At 32.2% G+C, this 13,486-nt stretch overlaps 2 protein-coding genes across 2 annotated transcripts; one reads left to right on the top strand and one right to left on the bottom strand.

Annotated features, from left to right (window-relative positions):
• Positions 1–7,629: 7,629 nt before the first annotated feature.
• BDCG_17174 (uncharacterized protein) lies at positions 7,630–8,058 on the bottom strand (the record flags this gene model as incomplete). Its single annotated transcript, XM_045426320.1, has 1 exon — positions 7,630–8,058. One exon carries the CDS (start codon positions 8,056–8,058, stop codon positions 7,630–7,632), a length of 429 nt encoding a protein of 142 aa, XP_045281349.1.
• Positions 8,059–9,282: 1,224 nt separating this feature from the next.
• Positions 9,283–10,887, top strand: BDCG_17173 (uncharacterized protein; the record flags this gene model as incomplete). Its single annotated transcript, XM_045426319.1, has 5 exons — positions 9,283–9,510; positions 9,640–10,221; positions 10,300–10,327; positions 10,437–10,582; positions 10,609–10,887. 5 exons carry the CDS (start codon positions 9,283–9,285, stop codon positions 10,885–10,887), a joined length of 1,263 nt encoding a protein of 420 aa, XP_045281348.1.
• Between the last annotated feature and the right edge of the window lie 2,599 nt (positions 10,888–13,486).

The raw sequence follows: 13,486 nt of genomic DNA, 5'->3' as shown, positions 1-13,486 counted from the left end.
TCACACAAGCTTACTCTGCTGCACTATCACTGATTCATTCTCTTCTCAGCTAATGTCTGACTGACAGCCGCCAGGCATCATAGAAGAAGATAATGAGCTTGAGTGAGAGATTGAAGATATTCTCAATGAGAGATTCTGTGACTGCAGCTGATAATATCTTATGAAATAAGTTAACTACAATCAACTGATCTGAACTCTGAGTTCTGTGTTATCTGAAACAGTGACTCTTGACTGATGAAAACTGCTTCTGAAAAGAAGGAACTAATGTGATAAGCTGCACTCAATCAATCATATAGACTATTTCATTACACTTCATAGATTCTTTCATTTCTGATCACTGATCTGCGGCTGCTACAAACACGCGTAGTATACACTCTGATTCTCAGCTATTTCTGATCACTGATTCTCAGTCACTATGAATGTGTGTAGTGTATGCTCCGATTCTCAGCCATTTCCAATCACTGATTCTCAGCCACTATGAATGCATGTATATTCTTCCACCCCGAAGCTTCACCGCGTACACCATCACATACACATATAAATATTCACCTCAATCACTGATTCTCACACTTTCTCTTTCTTTCCTTCTCTAACATTTTTATCTTTGTTATATAAGACCTATAAATATTATACCGATCTATTCAGTGTAGGCCTCTTACAGTTTCTATGTATAGAACTTATTAAAAGATATTATAACTCTTCTCTAGTGAGTCATTTTACAGATACTAGAACTCATAAGTTACTTACAAGAAAATACTTCTGACTGAAGATGCAAGAACTTATGAAAAAGATAGTGAATTCTTGTACTATTTATCAGAATTCACAGATAGTATAGTTCAGATTATATAAAGAACTTACTTCTCTACTCATTCTGTGAGAATCTTGAAAACAGCTAGAAATGAATGCTCTTATGAGTCTCTCTGAAAGTAAGAATATATATAATACCTGCTTTGACAGTATACTGATGATAGTGAATTACTTTATTAAGATGACACACTTTATACTCATCTGTAAGAACTTGAAGTCAAAGAATTTGACTCATATCTTTGTCTGTGATATGATTCAGTTGCATGAATTATCTGTGAATATTATCTTAGACAGAGAATTAATCTTCACAGAAGAGTTCTGATTTAATCTGATAACTATACTGAAGATCTTATGAGATCTAAGTATAGCTTTTCATTAACAGACAGATGATCAGACAGAACATCTGATAAGTATATTAAAACAGTATCTGCAGTACTTTGTCAATTACAATTAGAATGACTGAGTGTATTAATTATCACTTATGAAGTTTGTATATAATAACTCAAAGCATATCAGCATAGATAAAATTCTCTTTGAGATACTTACTAAGACTTATTCACAGATGATCTTGATGAACTTATAAGAGTATACTATAGAGTGTGATAATATCTGTGAACAGACTGAGAGAATTCAGAAGATTCAGAAGAAAGTCTGCAAATTCTTGAGAAAGACTCAAGAGTATCAGAAGAGATACTATGACTTTAAGCATATTATAAAGAGTTTCAAGAAAGATAATAGAGTCTGACTGAGTCTAGAAAACATTATTATGTGAAGATCTAGTAAGAAGCTGAATCTCTTGCAGACAGAGTCTTATAAGATTATGAAGAAAGTTAGCTTATAGTTCTACAGATTGAAACTGTTATCTAAGTTGCAGATATACAATGTTTTTCATATCTCTTTACTCTGTGAATATAAGAAATTCTTAGAAGAGAACTCTGTGACTCATCACTCTGTCTGTGAAGCACTAGAGAGTGAAAGAGAATATTAGATTAAAGAGATTATTAACTCAGAGAAGCAAGATTACAAGCTCTGATTCAAGATTCAGTGATAAGAATATTCTGATAAGATGAATAAGTTCACTTAAGAATTATCTAAGTAGATAAGATATCTGTAGAAGCTGAGACATGACTTTCATACTATGAATTCTGATAAGTCAGAATGACACAGTCTTCACTAAGAATCTGATTGTAATAAAGATATTAATACTGTTATTTATAAATTCTAGTCTATAAGATAATGAGTTTCTACTGAGATGAACAGTCTGCAGTGTATATAAGAGAAGAAGAAATCATATTCTTATTAAAGTTAAAAAACAAGAAAATAAACAGGGCTGTGAACACAATTTGAAGATTAATAAAGAAAAAATAAAGAAAACTCAAATTCACACTCTTATTATTCATAACACTTAATCTTCTCATAACTATTAATTTCTCTCTTCAAAGAAGCAGAGAGTATTATACTCATAATACAGATAATTGTTACATTTGATATGAAGACTGTTAGAAATGCACAGACTTCAGAGAAGCTGAATATCAGAGTATACACAGTTGTAGCAGAGTCTTGAGAACTGATTATCTGTGTATGTAATCAGATATCTTTTACAAAGCTGTATTCACTTTCTCAGTTATGCTGAAGTATTCAGTTCAAAAATAATTGAGATATAAAGAGAGAACTTATCTGTTCAGATCAACTTCTGTCATGAATTCATGACATTTGTATTGTCTTGATTATCTGGATTTTACAGGTACCTGAGAACTCATCTCTCATTGAAAATGAGATTGCAGAAATGCGCTGTGGTGTGAGAATCATTGATAGAAAACCTAGACATATTTACATATGTCTGATCAGAGATTGTGTAAGCAGAGAGAGAGTGATCATAGACCTGCAGAGCTGCAGAAGACACTGACAATATCAGAAGCTTTATAAGAACTGTTAGCTAGAGTCTGTAAGAAAGTACTTGTAAGAAGACTTACAGCAAAGAAGAAAACTGCACTGCTTGAAGTCAGGAACTGGTCTGAGAAAGACAGAGAGTTAGCTGCTGACTCAAAGATCAGATGCAGTGATGAGACTGAGAGAGATGAAGATACAGTTATAAGCAGTGATGTTTCTACTTCATCAGCCAGTAAAAAGTGATCAGAGAAGTTGCAGAGACACTCATAAGAAGCTCAGTGACAGTCAGATATTATTGCAAAGATGTTGAAATTGAAAAATTTTTATTCTTGAGAAGTTCTTGAATTAATATGCAGATATTGTCAGAAACACTCTCTCTCTATTATCTGAGTGAAAACACTTTGTGAATGAATGAAGATACTTATAGTTTATAAGAATGAGAGCTGTTACAGAAAAAGAGAAAAGAAGATGAAGTTTTATAAACAGATCTGAAATATTTATATTACTCTAGAGAGATTTACTTACACTATAAGTGATTCTGTAGAACAGTCAGATTACTCTAGTAAATAAGAGTAATTATGAATCACAGGTCTGAATCTTTCTATATGACTAGACTGGCCGCCAGGACCATGAATTTCACGTTTGATCCCATTTGGTCTGGTCCCATACATTTCTTGGCGTGAATCCCGCTGGGACTAATCATTAAATAAACATGTAAAGTGACTATATATCAGATCTCAAAATGGAATCATGACTTGAAAAAAATGAGAAAGTGGTCTCATTTGGTCCCATTTAGTCCCATTCTTGGCATAAAGTTACTATTTTTAGACATTTTAAGGTTTTTTTTGACTATTTTTAATTTTTTAAAAAGTAACGCTTTTTGGTAACACTCAAATGAGATTTAAAGTCATTTAAAGCAATAAAAATAATTTAAATTGAGAAGTGGAAATCATGGTCTCATTTGGAAAATGTGACAAGAGTAGACAGTAAGTCCCACTGAGACAGTATGAGACTACTATCTAATGTTAGAACCGTGTAATGGGATCTGTTGAATTGGCAATGAGACTATCAAAAATTCTGGTCCTGGTCCCAGACACGGTCACACGGTCAGTCTATATATGACTATAAAGAGTGATTGCAGGCTGTGAATATCTTGATTCTATAATTCTACAGAGTTGATGAAAGAATGGAAAATTCCTCATAATTCTACAGTGTTAAAGAATAATGATTCATGAGAATGAGTGAAAGATTAACTCATGAATATTTCTCTTTAATAAGAATAATCTCACAGAGAGTGATTCATCTGTGAGATGAATCTGTATAATGATTACACAAGAATCTTGTGAAAATGATTAAGAGTTAATCAGAACTCTTCTGTATGAAAGATGTGAGATGAATCTATGTAATAGTCAGAGAAGAATCTGTAGATTACAAAGAATCTCATGAAATAAGAAACTGAGTGACAGACTCTTTTCTCTTTACAGTAATAAGGGATTTTTCCTCACTGAGATTTTTTATAGATATGAAGAATTTTTAGTGAGTATCACTGCAGTACTGAGCTGATTCTATGAAGTCACTCAGTGAAAGGCTTCACAGACAAAGTCTTAGAGAGGAGAAGATATGTAAGAAATTCTGCTTCTTACAGATTCTTTACTTCTATTTCTATCTCTTATATAATCAATAGAGCTAGCAGCTCTTGACTACACACAACTATATAGACTGAAGTTCACAAATACTATTCACAACTCAGCTTGAATGCTAATATACATTTTAATCTCTACATTTTATCTTTCTATTACAAATACTTCTAGTAGTTAACAGTACATATCACATCAAGCTGCAAACACCCGAATAATCGCCTGCGAGTACTTATTCTTACAATATTGCAAATAAAATGAGTGAGATTGAAGATCTCTGTGATACTTCTATTTTTATCTCAGTCTTATCTTATTTCATTTCATCAAAGAAGAGTTGTATAATTCTTTTAGATATAAAACAGTTAACTCATTTTATTAGAGAAAGTGACAGTTTTAATATCTTCAATATCTGAATTAACTTTGACTTTGAAACATGATCAAATGCTTCTTTTATATCAATAAAAACTGCAGTTGAGACCAGACTCTCATACTTTGCTATTTAAATATCATGAATAACTGAGAGAACAGTGTTAATTACAGAACACTGTTTTCTATCTCTTATTTATTCACTGAATAAAAGAGAATCATCTATAGAGCTTATAAAAGATAGTTAAGTAGCTATTATCTTTTCTAAAACCTTTTCTAGACAGTTCAAAAGAGATATTACTTTATCTAACTTAGAAATTAAAGTTTTTCTATTAGATTTTGTAAGAATCACTTCAGTGACTTCTCTTCAGCATTCAGAATGATATTCATTTTTCAAGAGATTGAAAAAGAGCTCAAAATATTCATTCTTTAAGTAGAAATATATATTTTAAATAATTAAGTGATTAATTGAATCAGAATCTGCAGCAGTTTTAACAGAACTTGAGAAGATAACTGACTCTAATTTATCTTATATAAGATCAGATCATTTCCAGTCATTTTCATCAATGTAGTTAAGAAGTAATATATTCTCTTTCTCTGAATCTGAATCTGAATCAGGTGAGTTCTGAAAGAGAATTCTCATAAAAGCTTGATATTTTTTCTCAAAAGAGTTTACTGTATATAATTCATTCTGAAACTCATATTCTAAGGCTGGAAGTTTTGCTACACTTCTTATTTTAGTATAGTTAAAAGCTTTAAAAACTTTCTTTTCTTATGCTTCTTTAAGAAATTTATTTCAGTAATCTGTTTTAGCTCTTTTAATATCTGAAAAATATTCATTTCTGACAGCTTTGAACTCTTTATCAGATATTATATCATTCTTTCAATCTCTTCTAGCAGTAGCTAATTCTTTTCTTTTAGATGAGATATTCTCATTTCATCAAGATTTTAAATACTCAGAAGATTTTCTTTTTGAAATATTATCTCTAACACTTGTTAAAATAATAGATGTAATAAGCTTCACTCTATTCTTAAGCATTTCATTTGAGATATCTTGATCAGAATTTCAATATAGCTCATTCTATCTTTCAGATTTTAACAGTTTTATACTTTCTTTAACTGCTTTTCAATCAGCTTTTTTAAAGTTATACTGATTAGAGAGAAGAGAATTTTCACTCATTTGTTTTTCACTCAGTTTAATATTAAATTGAATAATCTTATAATCTGATTCTGATGTCTCATTTGAATTAATAAATCAGTTTATAAGTCTTCTTTTCATTAAATTTTGTGATATGAAGATTAGATCTATAATAGACTTCTGTTTCATGTCTTTTCTAAAGAATATTTATTGATCAGACTTATTAATCAAATCTATTGAATACTTAAAGATTTATTCAATCAGATTATCAGCTTTCACTGCTCTTTTGCATTCTGAATTTCATCAGAGATGATATGCATTGAAATCTTCTACAATTATAGAGTTTCTTAATAAAGTTATATTTAGAAATCCTCTATCAATTATTCAGATATTGTTATTTTTCTTCAATGACTTTTCATTATAGATATTTATAAGCTGTATAGTATCAAACTCATTTTCTTTATCTATAATATCACTCATCAGAATATCAGAATCAGATATAATATCAAATCTTAGATTAAATTAATATCTTAATCTCTTTCTTTCATAGATCACTACTCTTGACTTTATCTCAGACTTTTGAGATAAAAAGCAGTAGTAGCTTGAATAAGAAATAACATATTTTTACTCAGCATCAAAATTCAGCTTCTGAAGTAGTATAAAATTAACTTTTTATTCAAATATAATTTGAAGACAAGAATAAATACAATTTAAGTTTCTATTCACATTATTTTGAATAAATGTGATTTTTGAAGAGTTTTTAAACTTTTTTTGTTGTTTTTGTTGTATATTCATACTAAAAGAGAGTAGAGTAGAATCTAATCACTATCATCAGATAGTAGATTATAACTGTTCTGAAAAGTAGAAATCTCAACTGCTTGTATTATATCTAGTTTATTATCAGAGTCATTTCTCAATTCTCTAATCTTAACAGAAGTTTGAGAATTCAAATTCTATTTACATTTAGCTGAAGAATTGAAGTTTGAAGACTTAAATAGTTGAGAGTTTCTTCTTTTTAAGCTTGCAGTTATAAGTCTACTGACTTGACTCTTCTCTTCAGTTCTAGATTAACTTTGAGCTTCATCTTTTCTTCAGTTCTTTTGAGTTCTAGGAGTAAACATACATTCTTTTGAGCTAGATGCATGTTTTTCTTTGCAATTAGAGCACTTAAGCAGAGTGTGTTGACAAATTTCATCTCTTTTTGAGCATGTTTCACATTTATGCTCACTAGTTTTGTGATCTCTGGCACAGAATGCACATTTTGAGTCTCTAAAACATGAGATTGCAAAGTGTCCATATCTTTGACAGTTTGAACACTGTGTTTGAGCTTTGAGATTCATCCTTGAGTCTTTATATTCATGAACTCTCATTTTCAAACCTGCTACTCTTACTTCAGAGATCTTTGACTGTTCAAGTGTTTTTATATATACTAGAACAGAGGCATTTCTCCTGCTTTATCTGAACTCAATTGAATTTAGTCATACAGGCTCCTTTCTCAGTTGAATAGAGTTGTATTCTTTCAATTCATTTTTGAGAAGTAGTATTTCTTCTTCACAGTCAAAAATTTCAACTGAAATATTATAAAGAATGAATTTATCTCACTTTTCATCTCTTTCAGATAGAATTATTGTGTTTAGCAAAGATTCTACTACTGACTTTCAGAGATTCTTATTCTGAATAAGGAATTCAGCACTGAATTCAGATATTGTAGTCAGAATAATGAAGTTTTTAAAGAATAATAACTCAATTGAAGTTATAACTGATTTTTGAACTTTAATATCAGTTATTAACTCAGCTACACACTTTGCTTGACAACCGCTCCACCACGAACTCGCTCGATTTTTCGAATAAGAACCCGCCGATAGATCCATCGAAAAGCCCTCGATCATACGAGCACTTTGACCCCATCGCCGACCGCATACCCCGTGTGGTGGTGGAGTTATCCAGCCAAACGTGAACCGGACGTTGTTCGAAGCTCCTGTGTGGGATTATCCCCCGTTCTCCCCTACCACACCACAACCCCGGGCCAGAGTGCCATACAAATTGTAAGGTGAAGTGACCTAGCCATATGCACCAATCTTCTCGATTTTGGAAGACCCCCGACCTGTAGTTGTGGAGATATCCGAGGAGCGACCTCCGCGAAAACCCTGTCCATCTTTGATGTTCCAAAACACCAACGCCAAGTCTCACCCTCGTACCGCCCTTCCCAATCTGGCCCATCCCCGGCAGAAAAATACAAAAAGATACCTCGGCGATAATATCAAGCACATAATCAACGGACTCTTCTGAAGTGCAACCTCCACGGTCCGCCGCCAGTGTATCTAGACTTCAACACCAAGTCTCACCCCTGTACTACCCCTCTCAATCTGGCCCATCCCCAGCAGAACGATACAAAAAGATACCTCGGCAACAGTATTCAATACATAACCAGTGGACAACGAGTCAACAGCACATCAACAACTATAAAATCAGTATACCCCAAGGTCTGACTGAGCCTTTGATCCCTGCACAGTGAGATATATTAAATCTAGTTTTAATACCTCAATATTCAATAGATTCTGCAAGGGATTGAGAACAGCAACACTAGGTTTCTATTGAATTTGAGAATTAACTCTATATTGATATAATCATTGACAAAGTCTTCTATTTTGAGATATAAATAACCAGTTCCTCTACATCCCGCTGGCAATATTTATATTATCATATAGAAACAGACTTATATTCTCTATAATATCAAGACCCTGAAGAGGGAAAGTCTTGGTAGGGGGTATACAGTAGTGCATATCTTAGCAGTTTCTATCTCATTCTTCTGCAGCAGTTAATGCAAAAAAAAAAAAGATCTTAGAAATAGTTTTTTACTTCTCTTGAAAAAGTAAGGTGTTTTTCTCTGGGTTTTACACAATATTCTTACAAAGAATTAAAAACAGAGTTGTTTTCTGTCATAATTTCATATTCTTTTAAGTAAGAATTACTATTTCAGTGGCTGAAGAGCTTTCATTAATACTTAATTCTTTTTTACACTCTTTATTAACTGATTTGAGTTGCACACTTGTTGTGTGAGGAGAATTGGATGATTTAGAATAAAATTGAATAGTTTTAATCAATTTCTCTGCAAAAAATTGATTTATTTTTTGTCAGTTTTTCTCTCAAAAACTGTCATATCATCTGATTTATTATCAATTGATATCATACTTTTCCTCACTGTATCCCAAGAAAGAGATTGTAAAGATTTTATTGATTTATCTTAAAAATCAATTTTAGTTTATTAGATTCTCTTCAAAAATCTAACCTAGTTACTGAACTAGTGTGAAAAAAATCAGGTGTTTTATACACAAAAGTCTTTTATTCTTCTTTTGAAACAGTCTGACCAACTTTTCAATTGAAAACAGACTTAGAAATATCTCAATTGAAACAGTCTGACCAACTTTTCATTGAGTGAAAACAATGAGTTCAAAAATACACTCAGTTGATGTGGAAAAAGATGCTTTCTCAAATGCTATTCCTGAGATTGAAATTCTGAAGAGAAGAAAGAAAGAAGAAATAGAGAAACAACAAGTTCTTGAAATACAGGAACTTGAAAAAGCAAGCAAGATTCTTGGAAAGCAGTGTCTGAGTGAGATGAATGAAGAAGTTCTGTTAATTCTTCATGCTCAGGCCAGACAACTACAGGAGGTGATCAAGTTCAAACTTGGAATCTCAAACACAGTTCAAAAAACCTTGAAAATTCCTAGTACAATCACTGACTCTTCATCTTACTCTTTTTCTTCCTTTCTTCCTACTCCTTCTTCTTCTTTGAATCAGAAGAAAACATATGCTCAAGCAGCTGAATCTGCTGTCTCTAAACCTGCTGTCTCAAAACCTGCTCAAAATCCTGAGAAAACTGAGAAGAATACTGCTCATGCCTCTATTCATGGAAAAGTGGAAAAGAAAATGCAAAAAGAGAAAAACTTCCAAATCTCTAGAAATAGAAGACTCATTCTCAAAGTCTCAAACCAGGACATTCTGCAAAGAAACAAGCTAAACTCAAATCTCATTTTCAGAATCAGAAATGAAATTAATCAGCAGTTCTTTTCTCAGTTGATGACTGATATTGAAGTTCAAAAACCAGTTATAGCTTCAATTGAGCCATTATTCTTTGGAAACTCTATTATTCTGACTACAATGCCTGAATTCAGTGCTGAATTCCTTATTCAGAATGAGAATCTCTGGAAGTCAGCAGTAGAATCATTGCTAAACACAATAATTCTATCTGAAAGAGATGAAAAGTGGGGCAAATTCATTCTTCATGATATTCCAGTTGAAATTTTTGACTGTGAAGAAGGAATGCTACTTCTCAAAAATGAATTGGAAGAATACAACTCCATTCAACTGAGAAAGGAGCCTGTATGGCTAAATTCAATTGAGTTCAGACAAAGCAGGAGAAATGCCTCTGTTCTAGTATATACAAAAACCCTTGAACAGTCAAAGATCTCTGAAGTAAGAGTAGCAGGTTTGAAAATGAGAGTTCATGAATACAAAGACTCAAGAGTGAATCTCAAAGCTCAAACACAGTGTTCAAACTGTCAAAGATATGGACACTTTGCAATCTCATGTTTTAGAGACTCAAAATGTGCATTCTGTGCCAGAGATCACAAAACTAGTGAGCATAAATGTGAAACATGCTCAAAAAGAGGTGAAATTTGTCAACATACTCTGCTTAAGTGCTCTAATTGTAAAGAAAAACATGCATCTAGCTCTAAAGAATGTATGTTTGCTCCTAGAACTCAAAAGAACTGGAGAAAAGATGAAGCTCAAAGTCAATCTAGAACTGAAGAGAAGAGTCAAGCCAGTAAACTCACAACTGCAAGCTCAAAAAGAAGAAACTCTCAATTATCTAAGTCTTCAAACTCCAATTCTCCAGCAAAATGTAAACAGAATTTGAATCCTCAAACTCCTGTTAAGATTAGAGAATTGAGAAATGACTCTGGTGATAAACTAGATATAATGCAAGCAGTTGAGATTCCTACTTTTCAGAACAGTTATAATCTACTATCTGATGATAGTGATTAGATTCTTCTCTACTCTCTTTTAGTATGAATATACAACAAAAACAACAAAAAAAGTTTAAAAACTCTTCAAAAATCACATTTATTCAAAATAATGTGGATAGAAACTCAAATTGCATTTATTCTTGTCTTCAAATTGCATTTGAACAAAAAGTTGATTTTGTACTGCTTCAGGAGCCGAATTTTGATGCTGAGCAAAAATATGTCATTTCTCATTCAAGCTACTACTGCTTTTTACCTCAAAAGTCTGAGATAAAGTCAAGAGTAGTGATCTATGGAAGAAAGAGATCAAGATATCAATTTAATCTAAGATTTGATATCATGTCTGACCCTGATATTCTGGTGGGTGATATTATAGATAAAGAAAATGAGTTTGATACTATACAGCTCATAAATATCTATAATGAAAAGTCATTGAAGGAAAATAACAATATCTGGACAATTGATAGAGGATTTCTGAACATAACTCCATCAAGAAACTCTATAATTGCAGGAGATTTCAATGCACATCATCCCTGGTGGAATTCAGAATGCAAGAGAGCAGTGAGAGCTGATAATCTGGTTGAATGGACCTTTGAGCATTCAATAGATTTGGTTAATAAGTCTGATCAACAAACATTCTTTAGAAAAGGCATGAAACAGAAGTCTATTATAGATCTAACATTCATGTCACAAAATCTAATGAAAAGAAGACTTGTAAACTGGTTTATTGATTCAAATGAGACATCAGGATCAGGTCATGAGATTATTCAATTTGATATTGAACTGAGTGAAAAACAAATGAGTGAAAATCCTCTTCTCTCTAATCAGTATAACTTTGAAAAAGCTGATTGGAAAGCAGTTGAAGAAAGCATAAAACTGTTAAAATCTGAAAGACAGAATGAGCTATATTGGAATTCTGGTCAAGATATCTCAAATGAAATGCTTGAGAATAGAGTGAAGCTTATTACATCTATCATTCTAACAAGTGTTAGAGATAATATTCCAAAAAGAAAATCTTCTGAGTATTCAAAACCTTGGTGGAATGAGAATATCTCATCTAAAAGAAAAGAATTAGCTACTGCTAGAAGAGATTGGAAGAATGATATAATATCTGATGAAGAGTTCAAAACTGTCAGAAATGAATATTTTTCAGATATTAAAAGAGCTAAAACAGACTGCTGGAATAAATTTCTTGAAGAAGCACAAGGGAAGGAAGTTTTTAAAGCTTTTAACTATACTAAAACAAGAAGTGTAGCAAAACTTCCAGCTCTAGAATATGAGTTTCAGAATGAATCATATACAGCAAACTCTTTTGAGGAAAAATGTCAAGCTTTCATGAGAATTCTCTTTCAGAACTCACCAGATTCAGATTCAGATTCAGAGGAAGAGAATATATCACTTCTCAACTACATTGATGAAAATGACTGGGAATGGCCTGATCTTACACAAGATGAATTAGAGTCAGCTATCTTCTCAAGTTCTGTTAAAACTGCTGCAGGTCCAGATTCAATTAATCACTTGATTATTCAAAATACATATTCCTACTTAAAGAATGAATATTTTGAGCTCTTTTTCAATCTCTTGAAAAATGGATATCATCCTGAATGCTGGAGAGAAGCCACTGGAGTGATTCTTGCAAAACCTAATAGAAAAACTTCAATTCCTAAGTCATATAGAGTAATATCTCTATTGAACTGTTTAGGAAAGGTTTTAGAAAAGATAATAGCTACTCGACTATCTTTTATAAGCTCTATAGATGATTCTCTTTTATTCAGTGAACAAATGGGAGGTAGAAAACAGTGTTCTGCAATTGACACTGTTCTCTCAGTTGTTCATGATATTCAAATAGCAAAGCATGAGGGTCTGGTCTCAACTGCAGTTTTTATTGATATAAAAGGAGCGTTTGATCATGTTTCAAAGTCAAAGTTAATTCAGACATTGAAGATATTAAAACTGCCTCTTTCCCTAATAAAATGGGTTAACTGTTTTATGTCTAAAAGAATTATACAACTCTTCTTTGATGGAATGAAACAAGACAAGACTGAGATAAAAATAGGAGTACCACAGGGGTCTCCAATCTCACCCATTTTATTTGCAATATACACTGCATATCTATTCAAAAATAGAAATATGAGAATAGTGCGATCTCCGAGTTATGTGGATGATATTGGTCTAGTCTACAGCTCAAAAACTATCAAAGAGAATTTGAAAGTAATTGAAGAAGCTGCAAAGGAAATCTTTGTTAGAGCAGATATCAATCAAATTCAATTTGATATGGATAAAACTGAGTTAATTCATTTCTTTCCTAGATTCAATGAGAAAGAACTATCTCTAACTCTTTTAAATAGAGAGATTAAACCCAGTGTAAATGTCAAATGGTTAGGAGTATGGTTAAACTCCAAGTTGAATTTTAAATATCACATTCAACAAAGAACTGTCAAGGCAGAAAGACTATTGAACAACATAATCAGACTATCAAATACAGAGAGGGGTCTATCCTTCCAGGCTATGAGACAGTTATATATAGCCTGTATTACATCAGTAGCTGATTATGGAGTTCAAGTTTGGTGGAATAATCAAGGGAATTTCACTGAACTCTTTCAAAGTCTGCAAAACAGAGC

The sequence above is a fragment of the Blastomyces dermatitidis genome (assembly GCF_000003525.1).
Source record: "Blastomyces dermatitidis ER-3 genomic scaffold supercont1.6, whole genome shotgun sequence".
Taxonomy (NCBI): domain Eukaryota; kingdom Fungi; phylum Ascomycota; class Eurotiomycetes; order Onygenales; family Ajellomycetaceae; genus Blastomyces; species Blastomyces dermatitidis.
Note: the sequence above shows the minus strand (reverse complement) of the source record. Positions and strands in the feature narration are given on the sequence as shown.